At 46.2% G+C, this 22,705-nt stretch overlaps 1 protein-coding gene across 4 annotated transcripts in view; it reads right to left on the bottom strand.

The window, feature by feature from the left end:
• SLC68A1 (solute carrier family 68 member 1) overlaps positions 1 to 21,613 on the bottom strand; it is a 35,690-nt gene extending 14,077 nt beyond the window's left edge. The window contains exons 1-5 of one of the 4 annotated variants that reach the window (XM_077258638.1): positions 21,375 to 21,613; positions 13,646 to 13,884; positions 9,735 to 9,814; positions 8,027 to 8,476; positions 4,572 to 4,689 (exon numbers count right to left, since the gene is read on the bottom strand). In XM_077258638.1, coding sequence (XP_077114753.1) covers positions 4,572 to 4,689; positions 8,027 to 8,476; positions 9,735 to 9,814; positions 13,646 to 13,810 — 813 coding nt within the window. In that variant the 5' untranslated portion in view covers positions 13,811 to 13,884; positions 21,375 to 21,613. Of the gene's footprint in view, positions 1 to 4,571; positions 4,690 to 8,026; positions 8,477 to 9,734; positions 9,815 to 13,645; positions 13,885 to 13,969; positions 14,380 to 21,370 lie in introns of those variants that run through there. The other 3 variants (XM_077258639.1, XM_077258640.1, XM_077258641.1) reach the window with 3 other exon arrangements.
• Between the last annotated feature and the right edge of the window lie 1,092 nt (positions 21,614 to 22,705).

Here is a 22,705-nt window from a genome sequence, read left to right as displayed (position 1 = left end):
TACATATATGATCCAAAACAATAGCCATCAGGCAATATCTAACTGCATGTAAGCGGCTTAAAGCAACTCCAGAGACATATCAGAAAAAGGGAGGACACAAGGAGTTCATGCTTAAATTGGAAACGTTATTCAATGCTATAGACGATGTAAAAAATATAGAAAACTATTAAAAAATAGAGGAAATATAGTCTAATAAGGTGGATAGCTATAAATCATGTACAGATATAGTTACAAGAGTGACTACAGTAGTATGCACCATCTCATAGGTTCATACCCACAGTGGTAGTCAATATAGGTGCCAGTGGTCAGATCCACCTCAAAAAGGCCCACAACGCGCGTTTCGCAATCTTTCAAGTATAATGCTTCATCAGATGGAGATCTATTATGGCCTCCCTATGTGTTTATATGACAGCTGTGTTTTTGCATTCTGTCCATGTGTTGTGTGCATGATGCCTTTTTGGGGGCGTGCACGTGCGGTCTCTTGTTCACTTCGCCTGCTTGTGACATCGGCTCGCGATCTGAGTGATGAGTAATGCCAGCAAGCCACTGCGTGCGCCCTTTAATTAGCACTGGAGCAAGTTACAGCTCATTGATTTGGAGATTATCTCAGTGCCTATATCAATCTCATTTGACCGTCCCATTCTATCACTCCCTGAGGAAGCTCGTGTGAAACGCATGTTGGAGGGAGGGGCGACGGCAGTCACTTCCACAGCATGAACCTATGGCAGTAACCTTTCTGTTGGCTACTTAAGCATTATACGTCTGACTTTGCCAATGTTGGCCTAGTAAGTCATAGTATTAATTCTACCTATTTAGGTTTCTTACTGTGGGATTTTCATTACCAATTACTATCACTGCAACACTCACTTTTTGTGCACTTGCACTTTACATATTCATTTCTCTCTATACTCTTGTCCATGCTGCTCATGTCTCCCCGCCTCCTCTTTTTATGCACTTTGTTGTTTTTAATCCTGTCTTCTACATTTATGTTTTTTATCTTGCCTGTCATGTGGTGTCTCTAATAAAATGATGGATTATTCTACCTTGATCTCTTTATCTTATATTACCCTAAGTAGTTTCTCTTTGGCTCTATGTAGTTGTGTCAGCTTGGATAGCGCTGGCAATTGCACTTCTTATATATCTTTATTCTGGGATATACTCCTATTGTAGCCGGTTTGAGCTCAGGGTCCTTCCTGCAAATCTTTTTGCACAACTCTGCTTGTTCAAGTGCTAACCAAGTGCCATATCGAAAAACATGTTCGAGTCCCCGCGGCTGTCCGACAACCTCAACACATGCAGGGATGGTCTATCGGACAGGCCATCCATGTGTTGCGACTGTAACTGACAATCCCTGCATGTGTTGCACCTGTCGAACAGCCTTGAGACATTCAACCGCGGGGACTTGTACATATTTTTCGAGCACACCAAAGACACTCGGTTAGAACCCGAGCATGCTCAGATAACACCTTGTCCGAGAACGTTCACTCATCACCAAGGTTCATTTGGAGGAGAAACCCATTAATGTCCGTGCAGACTGGCCAATGATTCCTCCAAATCTCTGGGTTGGGAAAACATTGACTTTAATCTAAAAGATCGTACTCTGAGGTCTGGGATCCTTGGCAGTGACTTATTGACTCTACGTGTAATAGTGAAATAACAGTTTACGATGATCAGATATAAAACATTTGTTTTTCTCTTCATCAAGAATGAAGCAGCTTACTGAGAATACAAAGTTCCCCTCCCAGCCAGTAAACACCTAGCTTCCCCCCCCCCCCCCCCCGAATCTGCCCCTAAGCCAAAAAACCTTTGTTCCATATACAGAAACAATGCAGAAGGGCTGTGGTATACTTAATGGTATTACGGAGGCACACCCAATGTCCAGAAGGGTGAAAATGCCTAAAAATCTACAAGATTAACCAGCAGATATGCATTTATGAAACAATAACTGAAGTTCTGGACAATTGTTTTTACATTTTATGACCCTTTAATTCTGTGCAAGTTTCTCCGAAGGGCGCTGCTGAAAAGAAAGGCGCGAGCCCACCCCGCAGAGCGTGGGCTCAATAGAAAGCTGTCTGAGTCGTGCACTTCTTGGGGGCTTTCAAGTGATCGGTGGAGGCCTCAGGACCAGGATAATCATTGATCTGCACGGAATTAAAAGGCTTACAAAATGTAAAAACGTTACTTACTCTTTAAAGGGAATGTGTAATTCCAATATGACCTTTTGTTTAAATCAGGTTTTTGCGTTAAATATATTTTCTTTTCAATTTTTGGCAATAGCTTTTTTTTTTCTCCTCATATCACAATCTGCATTAAAAATAAAAATAAGAAATGTCGCAGCACTTTACACACCGGCCACTGGGACCATTCTAGACTAACACTTCATGTTTCAGGAAATTCACATGCACATTAGCAGCAATGAACACACCAAGACCCCAACTTTTGTACTGACTTGTCGTTTTGTGACTTGAAATGCGTTGACTGAATAAAAAAAACCCTCATTGTATCCTCTCTTACAGCAAGAAACTCTATTCCATTTGCACAGCTGAACTTTTAAAATGCTTTTTCACTTTTTAAAGGGACTCGGTCACCTGAATTTGGCGGGCTATGTAAATGCCCTGTGTCCGGTCTGATGGGCGGTGTTTCCTCTTCTTTCATTCAACCCTTCTTTTCCCGCTGGCCGCAATATTTTCTTGAATTTCAGTAGGTTTCCTCCGTAGTTCACGGGTGCACAATGCAATCTTGCCTTGCGCACGCGCAGTATGCTTTGCCCAACTGCGGGCAAAGCTGAAAAGCATTACTGCGCATGCGCCGCCGCACTATGTCCCAGAAGTATTTAGCTGTGTTCCGGGACATAGTGCGGCGGCGCATGCGCAGTAATGCTTTTCGGCAAGGCAAGATTGCAATGCGCACGCGTGAACTACGGAGGAAACCTACTGAAATTCAAGAAAATATTGCAGCCAGCGGGAAAGGAAGGGGTGAATGAAAGAAGAGGAAACACCGCCCTTCGGACCGGACACAGGGCTTTTACATAGCCCGCCAGATTCAGGTCACAGAGTGCTTTTAACAGGTTTTTTTTTACCCGGGGGCTCCACCCCGCCCCCCCAGCCACAAGGCAGCACCATGTTGCATTCTAGACAGGGGCACCACACCATCCCCACGGTGAGGAACAATGTTTTACTATTTTTTCTCCTTAAATAGGGTCAGCCTATTGAGTGCGCTTTTCCCCCCCGTTTCATTTTTTGCATTGAGGCATCTAATGAGCACGTGCAAATGGACACTGTGAAGGGAGATGGAGCAGGGTCAGATGTAACATCATCCTTTCTGTGTGATCAGCTACATCTAGAGGTGTTACCTGTCATTGTAATCCTGCCTCTGCTGATAATGAGCCTGATGAAAACTCTTCTGGAAAGAACAGGAAGTGGGAGTCTAAAATAGCCCTAGGGGCCCCACTGTGAAAATGTCAAAATTACCATTTTTTTCCCCCTTTTTACTACAAATTGTGATACGTTCAAAATAATATTGCCAAAAATGTTTTTTTTTTAAAATGCATGTAAAACAAAAGCCTAATTTAAACGATTTATGTGTCGAAAATTACTTTCCAAAAAAGCTAGAGAGTCATCTGGACACATCTGCCTGGCTACTTGCTTCTACTTGTGACATTGGAAAGTTATGTATTTGGCATCAAATAATCTTCTTTGCTTCTGTAAAAGTCTATTACGCACTGTCAGCACGTGATGTGTGCTAAATTACCATGTTTGGACCTCTCTAGTACCGTATGATACAGGGTCATGGACTCAAGGCAAATGTAAAGGGATATTCCCATCACCAAGATCCTGTCCCAATATGTAGGTGTGATGATAATAATATTAGCAAATACCTACCATTAGAAATGAAGTATAGTTCTTCTGATTCGCCATGTCCCTTTTCTTATGTGCAGGCACTGCAGGACCTTAGGTATCCATGGTTACAACCACTAGCTGTCACTATGTCAGTGGAAGTAACCATGGATACCTAAGGTCCTCCAATGCCTACACGAGAAAAGAGACAGTGAATCAGAAGAACTATACTACATTTCTAATTGGAGGTATTTTCTAATATTATTATTAGTACACCTACTACATATTGGGATAGGATCTTGGAGATGGGAATATCCTTTTAAATGTCTGTTCTCAGGGAATGATAGATGATGAGCGTCTGTTGTTCCCAAATCTATTGGTTTCCATCTCACCCACCGCAGCGCTAGAAGTGTCTGTATCACGCTTGTGTCTCCTTAGGGATTGATAAGTACATTCAGCCAAGCATATTATCGGAAACGTGAGGATGATCCTCGCCGGTGACTCATCTCTTGGCCATTCTCCATCTGGTGTGTATGGCCATCATCTCTGGTGGAGATAAGTCCGTACACGACCGGCGAGGTGATGAAATCCGCTGCCCCGCCTGTGGTTCCATTATGATGTGATCACCATTTATGAGGCTGACAGCCGCTCCGTCAGCAATGGTGGCGCCTCTATGTGCCTAGGTGTGTCCTATTTACTCTTGTGATCAGTACGGACAATGGACGAGGATCTTACCTGCACCAGGTTCATGCACACAAACCACAGAAAGTTTCGGTGCCTGGAGAGCTGCCTGAGGTATTCTAGAAGGGTGATCTTTTTTTCCGGAGAATCCGAAGGCTCGTCAACATATAATCTGGGGGGAACATAATCCATGTTAGATAATGCAATCATCTGAAATAGTTATAGAAGTCTAGAAGAAGGCATCTGACAAGCACCAGCCTATAGACTGCCATCGTAACGCACAACTTCACAATTCACTGTAATCGTAGCTACATGCAAGCCAATCAATGGGGGTTTAATATCCTGTTTAGAAAAGGCCAAACACTTCCATGTGCACTGAACAATTGTAGGATTGTGCTGTGAGCACAGAATATCAGGTTTTCATCGGCACGCTGCTGAAAATTAGGTTTATAATTTCACCTGACAAACAAGAGTTTTGCACGTTCTTCGGGTGAAAGGTAAATTATTTAAATGGGCTGAAAAATCGGAAATTGAGCTCTCCAAGGAACGCCTGTTCCCGATAAGGGTGCATTTAGACTTTTAGATTAAGTATGATGAAATTTACCCTTCCCAATCCATCATTCATACTTCTACCACCAAAAAAAAAAAAATCTGAAAATTCATCTTGTTTACAGGCACCTAAAAGGAATTAACCAGGACTAAGAAATAGCTTAGAGAGGCGATCGATATCAGATTGATGGGGATCCTACACCCAGCACCCCTACAGCTCAGCCGATACTTGGTGCTGTGGCTGCCGGAAGTAAAATATATGGAGACAGCACAGAACAGCGCCGTACACTATGTAGTGGCCACTGCCAGGTATTGCAGCTCAGATCACATTCATTTCAGTGGGAACTGAGCTGCGGTAACAGACAACGGCCACAGTACAAGGAGCGGCGCTGTTTTGTCTCCGTACGCTGTACTTCCAGTAGCCACCAGCGAGGGGGCCGGACCACCACAGATCAGATATTGATTACCTACTAAGAATATGTCATCAATATCTTAAGTCTTGGATAACCCCATTAAAAATTACTTATTTTAGATTTTAATGGGAAAACGCTCTCCAATATATTCTGGTTCCATGTAGCTTTTTTTTTTGTAATAACATATTTGGCTCCATAGTAAAAGACACACCTTATGACGGGTGTAGGAATTCCTTGGATGTCGTACAAGATGTCACGTCAGCTATTACTACTTCCCAGGGTGAGAATGATAATGGTTGCTGGAGCAGCGGCTCCTTACAAGGACCGATGGACAATAGCGATGATTAACAGGTCACTTGGCAGACGTCAGGACACACGGACAGGTAACTTGTAGGACATGTTGTTACGGGAATCCAAAGCTTATCCTCCTCTGCAAACACGGCCCGGCCCGGTGTGACCGTACGCACCTCTAATCCTAACCACGGCTGGACGCCGCCTCGTGCTCCCCATACAATTGATAGCAAACAGTGGTAACCCACAAAGGCAGCAGAGGTCTGTGCGCGGCACAATCAGGAGCGTCTGTGCGCGGCACAATCAGGAGCGTCTGTGCGCGGCACAATCAGGAGCGTCTGTGGGCGGCCACTCAACCATCACCGTTTCTGTAGCAAACAGAAGTGCAAACTTCCGTACGGTAAATGCAACTATGAGGACAGCAAAACAGAAACGTCCGTTTAGCTCCACAATACAGAGGGTTCATATATCAACCCAATGGTGGATTTTTTTTGGGGGGGGGGTCGTGGGGGGTTAATTATGATTTAAAGGGAATCTGTCATGTCATCAGACTAATGATGTCCAAACCACAGTCAGCATGAACCAGAGCCCGGCTGCTCCCAGGTATGTGATATTCTGAGACAGTCCAGTGTTTCAGAGACAATATGGAGTGGAGAGATTTATTAGCAAGAGGGTAATGATGGCAAGAGTGACCGGGCCCATGCGGTTGGGGGCCTGCCAAAGCCAGCATAAAATTTCAACTGGATGTAAATGCTCGGACACACATTCAGTTGAAGTCAATGGCGGCGCAGAGACCCATCGGGTCCATGATTGGCAATACAAGCTGCCAGCCTATATATATATTTATACAGGATGAGGGACATATATACCATGATGCACATATATATCAGTATGGAGGAGGCCACAATCCAAATCTTGCATCAGGGGCCCATCAGACTCTAGTTAAACCACTGCATAAGATGTGACTAGTCCAAAGATGCCCCCGGCCGGCTTCTCCCAAAACTGCTCTAGTTAACTGACAGGGTTTTCACGTGTGTGTACATAGGGAGAGACCTGTCAATCACGTGGAAGGGAGGAGCTCAAACTATGGGCATCTCTGAAATGCGGGGGAGTTTTTCAAATTAACACATGCCTGGCTGCAATCATGCAGCCAGGTTCTGATGCGGGCTGCCTGAGGTTTGGGCAGCATGCATCAACTAACAGGTTCTCTTTAAACTCAGCATGGATGTATGAGATTTGTGTGGACTGTACCTTTCTTACATTCCCTAAATATCTTTGTGTGCAGCCCTTGATTCTTAAAAGGAATCTATCTATTGTTTAAAGCCAACCTGTCAGCAAGATTTTGCTAAGTAAACTACAGACAGTGTTAGGTTAGTGCTGTTATACTGTTACAATGATACCTGGGGTGAAAAATCTGTCTTGTGGTTCTTGTGTAATCAGTGCTTGCATTTTTTAGTTAATGAGATTGCCGTGCTCCTGGGCGATCTTTTGGTCGGGCTGTGGGTGGGCCTTTATTCGGTGATCTGGCCTCATCTTAATCCTTGTGGTCTTAAATGACAGGTCCCTGATCCTTCACTGACATGCCGTCTATGTTAAATACTGCACTTGAGCAGTTAATATTTTGGTTTTTATTGCTGAAGCCAATTTATTTTTTGATCCAACAAAATGGAGCCGGCGGCAATGAATGCGCAGTAGCATCTATCAGCAAGTGATGCTCTCAGTCTGCGCAAGCATCGCCCACCCGTGCAATGTGTTATTCGCTCATATGAGCGAGCCCTTAGGATGAGTGACGTTCCCAACAATACAACCCCCACTGATTTGCAATGCGCTATCACTTCTTCTGGTGGAAAAACCTTTAATCTTGTGTCTTGGCAGAACGTTAGCAGGAAAGGCATCACCGCTACACAGTTTTGCAATTTAGGACACTTTGCTCTCGCGCCATCAATACTCTTTAAAAGGCTTCATTTTGATGCCATAGTAAGTAAGTGGCCACTTATCTAGGCTATGCTATTAATTAGTGATCAGGGGAGATCCCGGATGACGAGACCACAATGCAGGATAGGCTCGCAGCGTTTCCTTGCACCACAATGCTTTCAGGCGCTCTCCCTGCAGGAATCTGCAGCACAGCCCTATTAACTTGAATGTGGCTTTGTTGCATTTCTGCACTACACAGAAACACCAGATCGGCAGGGGCAAAGTGGTCGGTCCCGTGAAATGCATTAATAAAATTTAACCAAAATTTGCCATTTCACTTACTCCTTTAATAGGCAATCCTGGCTATCAGCGGATTGTCCTCCTGTCTGAAAGCGTTGTCTGAGCAGCCACGTAGAAACCGTGAACCCAAGTGCAGACACTGCTGCCAGGATCACACAGAATATCCGAAAGGAGAAAAAGTCTTCTTTATTCCAGACTGTGTAGGAGGCAAAAACCGACAAGGAGCCGAGAGCACTGAACAGCGAGCAGTGAAAGTTCAATCTCGTCCTCTCGGCAGCCGAGACGGCCAGGTCCGCCAGCAAGGCGTTATGGTTCAAGTCTACCATGGTGAGGAAGCTGTCATACACACAGAGACAGATGAGGAACTGCAGGCCAGGATGAGCCCACGACACCCAGAACGCCAGGAACGAAAGTGCAAACAGTGGGCCATTCCTGCTCAGGGCACTCAGCCGCTTCAGCACCACGTCTGGAGTGGAAATGTCCACGCTGGACCTGCAGGACAAGAAGTGACACATCACTGGAAAGGAGATGACAGGTACACAATGTGAAGAATCAGTGACCCGAATCAGATCAGGTCTCTTCCATAACAGATTTACAAAAAAAAGACAAGAATCAAACAAGCTCAGATTGTAACGGGGATCGGGGAACGAGTTGCTGCCAGGCAGTGCTGGCCTAGCTCCCAGGTAAACTAAGCCATGGACATGATGAAATCCAACATGTCCTGTTCTTCACTGCCAGCAGATGACGGGTTGGGGGACGTCCGGCTGCCACCGTACTAACCGGATCAACAAACCCAGACTAAAAATTGTTGGGTTCAGCCAACTGGAATCTCATGTGTACAGTCCACCACAAGAGAGACAAAGTCTTAACATTTGCACATCAAGTAGTTTTTTTTTCGCCAGGTGAATTCCAGGCAGAATCCTCCTGTATAAAGACACTGTGTGCACAAACACCCTTAGGGTATGTTCACACGTGGCGTTTTTGCAGCTTTTTTTTCTGTAACAAGAACCAAAGTGTTGGCAAGAAGAGTGCGCATTTTTGGTGAGTTCATAAGTAAGTTTTTTTCCCCCATTCATTAGAATGGGTGAAAAACACTGTAAAAACATTGAAAGAACTGACACGCTGCAGATTTCATAAAAATCACCAAAAGGTAAAAAAAATGCAAGGAAAAAATACAAACATGTGCATGAGGTTTTTGGTAGTGTTATAGGCAGCATTTCTGCAGCTGAAAAAAAAAAAAACGTTGACAAAACGCCCTGTGTCAGGCATACCACTGGAGAAGTTTCTAAAGTGAATTAAAAAAATAAAAATAAATAAATAATAATAAAATCAGCATTTCGCACCCTTCCCAGGTGCAGTGCTGCCTCTCCCACTGCTGGTACACTTTTTTGTTGCAGTCTGCACAGGCACCCTTTTAGCGTAAGTGACCGCTGCAGCCAATTACTGGGCTCAGGTGTGATGCCATTGTAGTGGTCATGAGACCGCTGAGGCCAGTGATTGGCTGGAGTAGTCACGTGAGCAGCAGTCATGATGCCACCGCTGCAGCCTGTCAAAAAAACGACTGGGGACAGCAGCAGCAGAGAGGAAGAACTGCAGCAGAGTCTGCTGCTTTTAACTAGAGCAAGAATATGGGGATAGAAAAGTGGAAAACTCCTTTAATTTGCTTGCAAGAAAAAAAGAATTAGCTTATGGAATTACGGTCCAATATGAAAGTTTTTGCATACAAGAAAATAATTACACGCAGACTCACTGTTTTGCGTTCAGGAAGATCTGGTCACTGAGCCATCCAAATAAAGGGTCGTTCAGACTGTTCCAGATCAAGAAGACAGTCTATAAGAAAAACATTATTTTTTTATTTATTTTTTAGAAATGTTCTTGACTTTCTTATTCCCTTTAGTTACAGATCTCATTTGGGTAAATGTCTGCACAGATAATATTCCACCGTCTTATACAAAGATTTCTTTTGAGTCCTGATTACAGAAATTGTACATTACGCCTTTAAGCTGTGGAGCTGTACGGATACTGACGGCACAAGATTAATATTAATAATTAACAGTGTATAAACAAGAGGCCTCTGATCAGAAGCGGAAGATCTGAGCAATTTCTGCTGCTGGGATTTGGTCAGCGGCTTCTAATATCGGCCATTTCCCGTTTGATTTTGAAGATGAATGTGACCTTTAGTTTTATTTGTCCATCTGTTTTCTACATTTCTAACTTTCACTTACTGAAGAAAATTCTTTTTTACTGAATTTACAGACTAATCTGAATATATAATACACAAATTACTATTCAGCCGAGATTCCCAATACATAAGGCAGCAGAAATTGTTAAAAAAAAATCCCTCTATTGGGCACAGAGACAAGATATTTGATTATTGCCCCAATTCATCGGACAAGTTTCGCCAGAATTCTGGTATAAAACCACCTGAAACGCAACTCAAACATTTTGCGACTTTTGGCAGTCCTGGCCAACTACGCCAACTCTTTAAAAGGTGGGTGAGGCTTGTTTGGGACGGGACGTAGCTTTGCCCAGCAAGCCTGACAATTTCCCTCGATTCTAGTGGTGGCGCACAGAGTAAGATTTGTGGCGTAGAGAATGCCGCCGCTTGTCGTGAACTTTATGAGCGGAGGTCACCATGCCCATGTCCCAGCTCTGCCCATTTCAGCAGCGCTGGGAGAAACTATCGTGAAGACACCAGAAGTCACAAAATTTAAGCACAGCTCCGAGTTGCGCCTACATTTTTGCAACTTTTCAAACCTTTTATTCCAGAATTCTGGCGTTAGAGCTTTGATGAAATCGGCCCTATGTTCCCATAAAGTTTTACATTGTCAGCGACAAATTGGACAAAATTGGGGCGCAATCAGACAGCCGTATAAATCTTACCACAGTGCTAGGACTGGCCGGCGGCTCTCCCGACCCAAGCGTGACGGCCTCATGTAATTCTATGCAGCTGTCACGCTTGGGTCAGGAGAGCCGCCAGCCAGTCCGTGCACTGTGGTCTGATCCCATCACGAGGGGGATAGTAACACCCAGATTTCAGATTATTCATACATGTCTAGGAGGAATAATAGAGGGATGGCACAACACCAAGTTCTATGACAATAAATATGCTATGGGATTTATTTATTTTTTTTTTTAAAAAGGGAGGCATTTTTGGGATCAGAAACAGGAGAAGAGCTGATGGATCCTTTTTAAAGGATTTGCTCAGGTTGTAAAAACTATGTGTCCCTAAGCTGCCGTTACGCACGGCATTACATGGAGCAGAAAATCTCAGTGGCGGTAAGAGATCTTGTTCATGGCACTTTCCTGGTAGCTCCAGCTATAAGAGGGGGATCTGGAAGTATCGGTACAAGGTGTGTATTTTTTTTGTGGTACCTGGAAGTAAGCCTTATCTGTACAGGTAGGGAAGAACTACTGTGCCCAGGAGGCCTAGGATTCATTCTGCACTGTCCTTGTATTACGGTACTTTGCTGCTATATTTGAAGACAATACTAATCGTAAAGTTTTAAGACTTTCTAATTTGATAGTCAAAATGATAAAGTGAATAATTCAGTTCCTGTTTTTGTCACATGCCTGGAAACATCAGATATCAAACCTAAAAGAAACCCGACACCCAAGTATTCCATCACAGCCATCTCCTTGGCCACGGCAGGACATGATTTAAAGTTTGCTGTGAACCATGTAGAAAAGGCTTCTTAAAACTACTGTAACTAATGATTGTAAATGGCTGTCGGCTCTTCCATCCTTAATCCTCTCAATCAAATGTAACAGCAGCGGCTGTGATCCGAGGTCACGCCGAGCACCATTGTGAGAAGAGAACTATTTGCATAATAGGTTTTTAAAATGGAGAGGTTACAATAATAAGTAGTTATTAGGAGAAGCTCCACCTAAGGTCGCTATATATTCAGCAAACACTGAAGGACTTTGATGTTTTCAGAGTCTCAGGATTACATGGTATTGCAATCTGGGCATGAAAGGCATGTGCTAAGTATACAGCGCAGCGTTCGTATGGCCTGGACACCGCGACCTGGTGATTTATGGTGTTAGTTACAGGACACATTGTTCTGCAGGTCCACAAGAGCAGCCGCAGTCATGAGCAATAATACAACAGTGAGAGGAAACACAGAAAGTCTGAAGTTTAAATACAAATAGATTTAGATTATGTCCGAGTTCACAAATATATAATGGGATTATAAACAGACCCACTATGTTGTACAGCGCCAGGCACCAGACCCCGTCCGCAGCGTCGGGACGCCACCAGACCCTCCATTGCACTGATGGCCACCAGACACCGACCCTCTGCAGTGTTTGCCACCACACCTTCCCCACCGCAGCAACAGAAACAAAAAAAAACCCTTACAGAGCCAGGCAGCAGACCTACTCATCCTCTGCAGTGACAGACAGAAAACCACCTCCCCCTCCATAGCAATGACACCAGACCCTCCCCACTCCACAGCGACGGACACCAGAACCCCCACTCCACAGTGAAGGACACCAGAACCCCCTCAGGAGTGATGGACACCAAAACCTCACAGCACAACGACAGACACCAGAAACCCCACTCCACAGCGACGGACACCAGAACCCCTCTCTGCAGCAAAGTGCACCAGAACCCCACTCCTAAATAGGATTATTTAGTCTAGAAAAAAGACGACATCTAATAACCATGTATAAGTATATAAGGGGACAATACAAATATCTCGCTGAGGATCTGTTTATACCAAGGAAGGTGACGGGCACAAGGGGGCATTCTTTGCGTCTGGAGGAGAGAAGGTTTTTCCACCAACATAGAAGAGGATTCTTTACTGTTAGGGCAGTGAGAATCTGGAATTCCTTGCCTGAGGAGGTGGTGATGGCGAACTCAGTCGAAGGGTTCAAGAGAGGCCTGGATGTCTTCCTGGAGCAGAACAATATTGTATCTTACAGTTATTAGGTTCTGTAGAAGGACGTAGATCTGGGGATTTATTATGATGGAATATAGGCTGAACTGGATGGACAAAAGTCTTTTTTCGGCCTTACTATGTTACTATGTTACTCCAAAGTGATGGGCACCAGAACCCCCTAAGGAGTGATGGACAACAGAACCCCCACTCCACAGCGACAGACAACAGAACCCCCTCAGGAGTGATGGATCCTCACTGCATAGTGATGGACATCAGACCCCTCACCCCTCCACAGCGACAGACACTAAAATCCTCCTCCAAAGCGATGGACAGCAGAACCCTTCTCCAAAGCGATGGACACAAGACCACCTCCACAGTGATGGCCACGTGGCCCCTTTCACAATGCTGGCTAAACTACCCTTTCTCCCCCTTTACAACGCCTACCACCCCTCGTCACCTCCCATCAAATTCAGCCATAAACACCCTACTAACAATGTCAGCCACCATGGTGCCAAGCACTGCTCTAAAAATGCCATCTATAGTCTACAGCTCTAAAAAAGTCAGCCCCAGCGCCTCACTGTCCTCCTGAACTGTGTATAAGGTGACCTTTATTGGATAATTTTTCTGCTCTCTCACTTTACGATGCCCAGGAACACAGCACAAGTACAGATCGTTGTGTATCTAGTCCGGATCTGGCTTGGCTTTACATCTGCGAGGAGCCATTATGTAAGTAACGACATACACACAAGCATGGACACGGATCAGCAGTGTGACTCACCTCTCCGATCCAGAAGGACAGCTTGTCGATCTTGTAGACTGAAACGAAAGTGTCCACGTAGTAGAGAAGGAAAACGTTGTGCAGCACGGAGAGGAAGAAGGACAACGAGCCATAGAGAACGGCGGTGGGAAGGTGGAAGACCCCTGCCGCGATTCTCCAGCCCATGTTAGGTTACTCTGGATGGCGCACTATGTGGGGTCATCCATACCGTACACTACAAGTCCACCTCATCTGTCGTCCTGAAAAACAGAACGGAAGAGTATCATAATAATTGTATCACATCTACTACAAACATATGGTCTTCATACATGTATCACTACTTACTCCATGAATGAGGACCATGTCAGGTGCTCACGCCATCTGTGAGAACTTACAAAAATAAAGACACTATCACGTTGAAACCTGTTGGACAAGACTGAGTGGTTTGGGTTTTTTTTTACATTAACCTTTTTTTTTTTTTTTTTCAAAGAGAAAACACCGCCTTATGGAAAATGTGTACGTGTCCAATCTAACTGCGAGCAGCGGAGAGGAGGACGATGACGGCCTGAAGGAAGGATCACCATTTCTTGGTCTATGAAGGCTGAGATCAGAGGAACTTACACATCAGGACTTAGGAATTCATTTCGCTGCTGGTTACAATTATATTTATTATCTATGTTTCTGTGACAATTCTTCTTTCTCGTCGCTGCTACTAAAATGTTACCGTACTTCCTATCGAGAAGCTGCAAACAACAGGGACAAGTGGGTAATTACAATGTCAGCCTGTAGGCTACGTTCACACTTGCCTTTGGACATTCTCCATTTGTCTGCTCCACTAAGAAAAACAGATAAACGCAATTATTGCAGTTACATAAGTGGTGGAAACGGTAGAAGAGGGACCCCACTTATTATTATGGGGTCCATCAGGATTCCACTAAGTGTCAGTTTTTAAGACTAAATAAAACAGCGCAGACGTTTTATTTTTCGGTTCTACACACGGGCATATAATGGACCACAGACGAACACCATTATTGTCTATATATTAAGGGGATCCCTATTTTTACAGTCGATTAAATGGAACTGTCTAAAAGCAGCGATAGGAGCTAAACTCAGTTCGCTGCGAACAGCATTTATGACGGGAGGGCGTAATGTTCCATGCGCCCATTGGTCCACCTCGCAATGGGATTACAGCATGCCAACTGAGTTCTCATGGCAGCTGGAGGCCTGATGAAGACCCCTGTACCTGCCCTGATGGTGCCTTTGTGAAAACCAGACTGTGGCTGGCATTCGTACAAGGCAGTTCGTTTTACAATATACTACAATACTTTGGTAATGGAGAGCAAGAATCACATGGTTGCAGGCTCAATTACTCCAAAAGGACAAATAAAATAAAGAGAATAATTAAAAATATTATACTTAAAAATCACAAAAACGAATAAATAAAATAAAAAAACATACACTATGTGTCGCCGTAGTCATGGACCCATACAATTGCATTGGCAAGGTTCATCAGTAACTGATCAAAACCGGACTTTTCTGCACAATTCGGTGTGGGACACAAAGCCCCAAAAATAGAAACCCGAATAGCTCCATAGACTATAATAAGTGAGAAACCCAAATATAACTTGTATGTGAAAACCTGACGCCTGAATGAATCCTAACACGTTTTTTCAGGCTGATTCCACCTGGAACACGGCTTAAAAACGTGCAAAAAAAACAAACAAAACAAAAAGAGTGAACATTTACACAGCACCGTCAAGATGATTTGCTGTGCATATGTTCAGTCTTTTTTCACTGTCTTTCAAACCATTAAGTCACTAAATGAAGTGACCGGTCCGTGCATCTGGAGTTTTTCACTTGGAAGCCCCTCACTATTAATAAATTGAACGCAAAGATGCCACAAAAGACATAAAATGTAAAAAAATTAAAGGAAAAACACTGCTTTGTTTTCCTTTTTTTTCAGCTTTTACTTAGGCGTGTAAAATACATGGAGTGAACGTAACCTAAGGTGTACGGCCATGTTTGAGGGCAGATGAACTACCGGCAAAGAAGCTATGGGAAGTCAATCAGTGCTTGTTTGCTTTTATTTCCGCCACGCAATGATCAGGAGGGGATTGTGTGGGTTGTTCCCCCTCACTTTCATAGCGGTCGGCAGCACACGCTCAGCGCACACAATGTGCTACCGACCAATGATCCTTTTTCCGGCGGCACAAGAGGTGCGATCAATAACAAACCAACGATCTGGCGTTTTACTGCTGGACATGTTGACACTTGGCAATGATCATCAACCATGTCCCAAACAGAACATGTCACAAATGATTAATGAGAGACAAAGAACCTAAAATAGACATGAGGGCGTTTGTGGAGGCGCGTGGTCGGCTTATGTAGCGGATGACTGACCAGACACACTGATGAAAGGATGGCTAACTATACCCCACGACTAGCTGCTGTCACCACCGACCGCCTGGAGCGCCTGATTTTCTTTTTTGTGATATGTTAAAAAGCAACTACCACAATGACAAGTACATGGGAACCACCATGGAGTCCACAAACAGGGCTCTGTGAAGCAAATAATGGTCAAACAGGTTGGACTTTAGTCCTCAGCAGATAATCGGTGCTTGAGGCGACAGCTGCTACCCATCGCCCCTTACAGAAATTACATCCACGACCGGCTGTGAAGAAGGGACGACTTATATGGTGCAACCAAATCAAGAAGAGACGTGATAAGGCCAAAAAAGAAGCCACATAAATAGCTTCATACATGAAACGGTTCACGTGGGAGTATTTCATAGTCCGTATACGGACCGCAAAGCCAGGACTAAGGTCTCCCAACCCAATCTTACATGTTGGGTAAGTTCAGGTTAGGAAACCCACAGTCATTTTTTTTTTTTTTTTTCTGACAGTTTGTAAGAATTTTTTGTTGAGCTTTTCTAAGACATTTTGGGGATTTTTTTACTTTGTTTTTGTTACTTTTCTGCCCTTCTATGGGAATAGACTTCTTGTTTCTTCTGCGCAGGCACGGAAGACACACAAAGCCAATTTCCATCCAGGGGCAGAAAAGTAAAGTGAAATATCGCAACCCTGCAGGCGCGGGACAACCACTACACATCACAGAGTTTTCTTCTTCCAGGTACCGAACGCCCCAGAGCCGGGAAGAACGCATTTACGTACAGGAATAAAAGATGATTTCTGCACAATCACACCGCAGATATGAGGCACACAGGTAGGAACCATTCTAAAACCTGTATGCCCAGATCAGCAGCTTATACAGGTCCTTCTCAAAAAATTAGCATATAGTGTTAAATTTCATTATTTACCATAATGTAATGATTACAATTAAACTTTCATATATTATAGATTCATTATCCACCAACTGAAATTTGTCAGGTCTTTTATTGTTTTAATACTGATGATTTTGGCCTACAACTCCTGATAACCCAAAAAAACCTGTCTCAATAAATTAGCATATTTCACCCGTCCAATCAAATAAAAGTGTTTTTTAATAACAAACAAAAAAACCATCAAATAATAATGTTCAGTTATGCACTCAATACTTGGTCGGGAATCCTTTGGCAGAAATGACTGCTTCAATGCGGCGTGGCATGGAGGCAATCAGCCTGTGACACTGCTGAGATGTTATGGAGGCCCAGGATGCTTCAATAGCGGCCTTAAGCTCATCCAGAGTGTTGGGTCTTGCGTCTCTCAACTTTCTCTTCACAATATCCCACAGATTCTCTATGGGGTTCAGGTCAGGAGAGTTGGCAGGCCAATTGAGCACAGTAATACCATGGTCAGTAAACCATTTACCAGTGGTTTTGGCACTGTGAGCAGGTGCCAGGTCGTGCTGAAAAATGAAATCTTCATCTCCATAAAGCATTTCAGCCGATGGAAGCATGAAGTGCTCCAAAATCTCCTGATAGCTAGCTGCATTGACCCTGCCCTTGATGAAACACAGTGGACCAACACCAGCAGCTGACATGGCACCCCACACCATCACTGACTGTGGGTACTTGACACTGGACTTCAGGCATTTTGGCATTTCCTTCTCCCCAGTCTTCCTCCAGACTCTGGCACCTTGATTTCCGAATGACATGCAAAATTTGCTTTCATCAGAAAAAAGTACTTGGGACCAGTTAGCAACAGTCCAGTGCTGCTTCTCTGTAGCCCAGGTCAGGCGCTTCTGCCGCTGTTTATGGTTCAAAAGTGGCTTTACCTGGGGAATGCGGCACCTGTAGCCCATTTCCTGCACACGCCTGTGCACGGTGGCTCTGGATGTTTCCACACCAGACTCAGTCCACTGCTTCCTCAGGTTCCCCAAGGTCTGGAATCGGTCCTTCTCCACAATCTTCCTCAGGGTCCGGTCACCTCTTCTCGTTGTACAGCGTTTTCTGCCACATTGTTTCCTTCCAACAGACATACCATTGAGGTGCCTTGATACAGCACTCTGGGAACAGCCTATTTGTTGAGAAATTTCTTTCTGGGTCTTACCCTCTTGCTTGAGGGTGTCAATGATGGCCTTCTTGACATCTGTCAGGTCGCTAGTCTTACCCATGATGGGGGTTTTGAGTAATGAACCAGGCAGGGAGTTTTTAAAAGCCTCAGGTATCTTTTGCATGTGTTTAGAGTTAATTAGTTGATTCAGAAGATTAGGGTAATAGGTCGTTTAGAGGACCTTTTCTTGATATGCTAATTTATTGAGACAGGTTTTTGGGGTTATCAGGAGTTGTATGCCAAAATCATCAGTATTAAAACAATAAAAGACCTGACAAATTTCAGTTGGTGGATAATGAATCTATAATATATGAAAGTTTAATTGTAATCATTACATTATGGTAAATAATGAAATTTAACACTATATGCTAATTTTTTGAGAAGGACCTGTATACATCCAAGGGAGTGACAGATTCCCTTTAAGAAAGAAGTAAAACACAAGGTTCTTCTATATAGTTTTTTTTGCCTTAAAAGATCATCAAAGGGCCTGAACATGTGACCAGCAAGTCGTTTTTACATAGAAACTAATACAAAGATTATTTGGGGTGGTGTCTGGGCACTTTGTTGGGTGGTTTTTGGAGCAGACCAGCTTCAAACCTGACTGAAAAGCAATGTTATGAGAACCTCTGGGCAACCACTGACCGCCATGTTCACAAAGCTGGGCAGGTTTCACACATCTATGGACCGTTCTCGCACTGGAAGACCTGACCGCCGGGTATGCAGACCTGAGTGAATTGATTTATATTTGGCCATTAAGCAGTAAGCTCGGGACAGGAGACGCTGTGGTCAGGAGGCGCTGGGGTCAGGAGGCGCCGGGGTCAGGAGGCGTCTTCTGATGTGAGAACGGTCCATGTTTTGCTAAAGCACACAAGCTGATGCCAGCAATGTCTGACAGGGGCGCACTCCCCCTTCCTATGAAGAACACAACCTTGCTTGACCGAGCCAAGGGTGCATGTCTATAAGGTGGGGGCGTCAGGAGAAATGGCCTGCGTCATCCTAAATCAGGGATGGGGAGCCTCCTGACACCAGTTTTTCTAGGTGATGACACTTCAGGAATACACAGGCGGTCTTTTTCCTGGAACACCTTCACCGGAGGCTTTACCATTGTTTTTACTTGTGGCTCTACCGTAGTGCCGAGAAGCTTTCTAGCGGAAACCACCTGAAGAATAAACAGGTCACTTCTTTTATCCGCTTCTCGGTTTCCAAACCCTGAAGTGGTTAAATAAAAAATGTGACAAAAGACTAAACGTGCAGAGCAATGCCGTTTTTACATTGCTGTGCACCATGATCATTTCTTACAGAGATTTTAGGGCACTTTTTTAGGAGGAAGATCTGCGCACATACCTAACTCTTAAGAAAAAAAACTCATGGAAAATGCTTCTTATTAATTTCTATGGAAAAATCGACTTTACTGTTCATATTCGGAGGGTTTTTTAGTGTGTATCTGTCTGGGCATTATTTTTTCAAAAGTGCAAGTCGCTTCATTAAAGAGGATCCTGAAGGAAAACTCTCCAAACTAGCCGCTGTCCAGTGTAAACACTACAAGGACGACTTCAGGAAAAAAATCTCATTGGAAAATGTTTCCTGAAGCAGTTTCCACCTGAAATACTCGTGGTTTATGAACGTCTGTGTGCAGATAATCTTCCTGTAAAGACTAATGGCATCTGTGCATCCAGCGCCCTTTTTCTCCCTTCAAAAACTATCGATGGGGGGTAGTACCCGATGGATGCCCCCAATATCAGTCAGTGAGTGGGGGGCTCTGGGGGAGAACTAGTGGTGGGTCCGGTCCGGTGGCACATAGTGGATCCCACTGATGATAAAAACCACACGGCAGATATGAACAGGGACTAGGTGACAATATCCGAGAGTCAGGAATAGGGCGAAGCTTCCTGATGTACAATGTGTCTTATATAATCAGACATCGTGACCCCATAGAGCGTGCGGCCCCCGGGGACATCGTGACCCCAGAGAGCGTGCTGCCCCCGGGGACATCGTGACCCCAGAGAGCGCGGACCCCGGGGACATCGTGACCCCAGAGAGCGCGGACCCCGGGGACATCGTGACCCCAGAGAACGTGCGGCCCCCGGGGACATCGTGACCCCATAGAGCGTGCGGCCCCCGGGGACATCGTGACCCCATAGAGCGTGCGGCCCCCGGGGACATCGTGACCCCATAGAGCGTGCGGCCCCCGGGGACATCGTGACCCCATAGAGCGTGCGGCCCCCGGGGACATCGTGACCCCATAGAGCGTGCGGCCCCCGGGGACATCGTGACCCCATAGAGCGTGCGGCCCCCGGGGACATCGTGACCCCATAGAGCGTGCGGCCCCCGGGGACATCGTGACCCCATAGAGCGTGCGGCCCCCGGGGACATCGTGACCCCATAGAGCGTGCGGCCCCCGGGGACATCGTGACCCCATAGAGCGTGCGGCCCCCGGGGACATCGTGACCCCATAGAGCGTGCGGCCCCCGGGGACATCGTGACCCCATAGAGCGTGCGGCCCCCGGGGACATCGTGACCCCATAGAGCGTGCGGCCCCCGGGGACATCGTGACCCTATAGAGCGTGCGGCCCCCGGGGACATCGTGACCCCATAGAGCGTGCGGCCCCCGGGGACATCGTGACCCCATAGAGCGTGCGGACCCCGGGGACATCGTGACCCCATAGAGCGTGCGGACCCCGGGGACATCGTGACCCCATAGAGCGTGCGGCCCCCGGGGACATCGTGACCCCATAGAGCGTGCGGCCCCCGGGGACATCGTGACCCCATAGAGCGTGCGGCCCCCGGGGACATCGTGACCCCATAGAGCGTGCGGCCCCCGGGGACATCGTGACCCCATAGAGCGTGCGGCCCCCGGGGACATCGTGACCCTATAGAGCGTGCGGCCCCCGGGGACATCGTGACCCCATAGAGCGTGCGGACCCCGGGAACATCGTGACCCCCAGAGAGCGTGCGGCCCCCGGGAACATCGTGACCCCCAGAGAGCGTGCGGCCCCCGGGGACATCACTATAGGGATGTGACCGGACTGATAAAAGCCACGTACAGAGTGGTCGTGGGACGTTCCTATATGGCCCATATCTTACCATATACCAGAGCGTCACACAGAGGAGACGGGGATCGATCCTGGAAATAGGAATATTGGTAAATGTGTTATTTCAGCCATTTTTCTCCCAGTGCCATGAGCTCCCTATACACCAGCTGGTCGATATGTGACTATAGGTGACAGACACTGACACACACACACAGTGACATACCCACCCGGCTGTGTGGAGGAAGGGGCGCTCCGGGTGCAGGCTGAGCCCCGCAGCACTCTTCCTGCTCCGCAGACAGCTCTCACCTCCCCCGCTCGGCTCCATCTCCGGCCGCCGGATGTTTTCTCATTTCCTTCTTCGTGCAGCAGAGAACTGAGCCCCGATGGAATCGATCAGAGCTGTTCCTGCCCGGAGCGTGCGGCAGGGGGCGCTGCGCTGTGAGGCTGCGGACATGACAGTAGCCGCCTCCTCTGTGCTGCTCACATGCTGCGGTTATTGGGGGCCGGTTTGGCTTCCTGCAGACTGATGTGGCCGATGCTCAGTGTTATTGCTTATATGAAGTGCAGTCTGCTCAGTTTGTGGCTTGGGCTTCAGTACTTGTATCATGCAATGGCGTAAAGCTGTGTTCCCACGGTCAGTAAACGCTGCGGGTTGGATTCTGTGTACATCCTCAGCGTCCAACCCGCAGCAGCCTGATGTTACAGCATAGTGGATGGATTTCAAGAAATCCCATCTCCACTATTTGTGCACAGACACCTCCGGCTTCCCTACGTATACGGACATGCGGCGCGTCTTTCCAGACCGCAGCATGTCTATCTTGCAGAGACACAAATCTCCGGAAGAGAAATGTCATACAATGTATTGGGTGCGGTGATCCTGCACGGTTCAATGAACACATGCGGAATTACCTGCGTTCAGAAGCCGGCAGCACTTTGGATGGAGCGGACATGTGCTGCCTGATACTGACCGTGTGCACCCGGCCCAATACTGCCCTGCACATGTGGCCCCAGTAGAGCCCACCATAGATGTACCCATTCTTACCTGTACCTGTAAAGAGGTGGTTGGACATCCGTCCAGGTCCCGAAGGCTGAGCTCGGAAAGGCCAGTGCATGGAGTAAGTCTGGGGGTCCGTGCTCAGGACTGTGGACATTATGGACCACAGACCGTAACCACACTACTGTGCATCTACGTCATCCGGATCGCTGATGAACAGGGGTGTGACCACTACTCGGACTCTCAACCCCTCTCATAAAGGCGCTGTGTCGGCAGTGTAAGCACTCGCGTTCCCGGGGCTCAGGTCCTATCAGCGCTGGCGGCATGGTCCCCACCTACGAACAAATGTACCATCAAGAGGAAGTGAGAGATCAGCCGCATCTCCTCCACGTATACGGCCGTACACCTGAATCGCAGCATGCCGGATTTCCCTCAGAGAGTCGGATGGGCCTCACCCATTCACATCTATGGGTCCATGAAACAAATCAGACCGCACTTGGATAACGTCTGAACATGGCCTGTTTTTCACAGACTGACAGAATGGAGAAGGTTAAGAAAGTTTTT

Source organism: Ranitomeya variabilis, chromosome 4 (assembly GCF_051348905.1).
Source record: "Ranitomeya variabilis isolate aRanVar5 chromosome 4, aRanVar5.hap1, whole genome shotgun sequence".
NCBI classification, from domain to species: domain Eukaryota; kingdom Metazoa; phylum Chordata; class Amphibia; order Anura; family Dendrobatidae; genus Ranitomeya; species Ranitomeya variabilis.
This window is presented reverse-complemented; position numbering and strand designations above follow the sequence as displayed.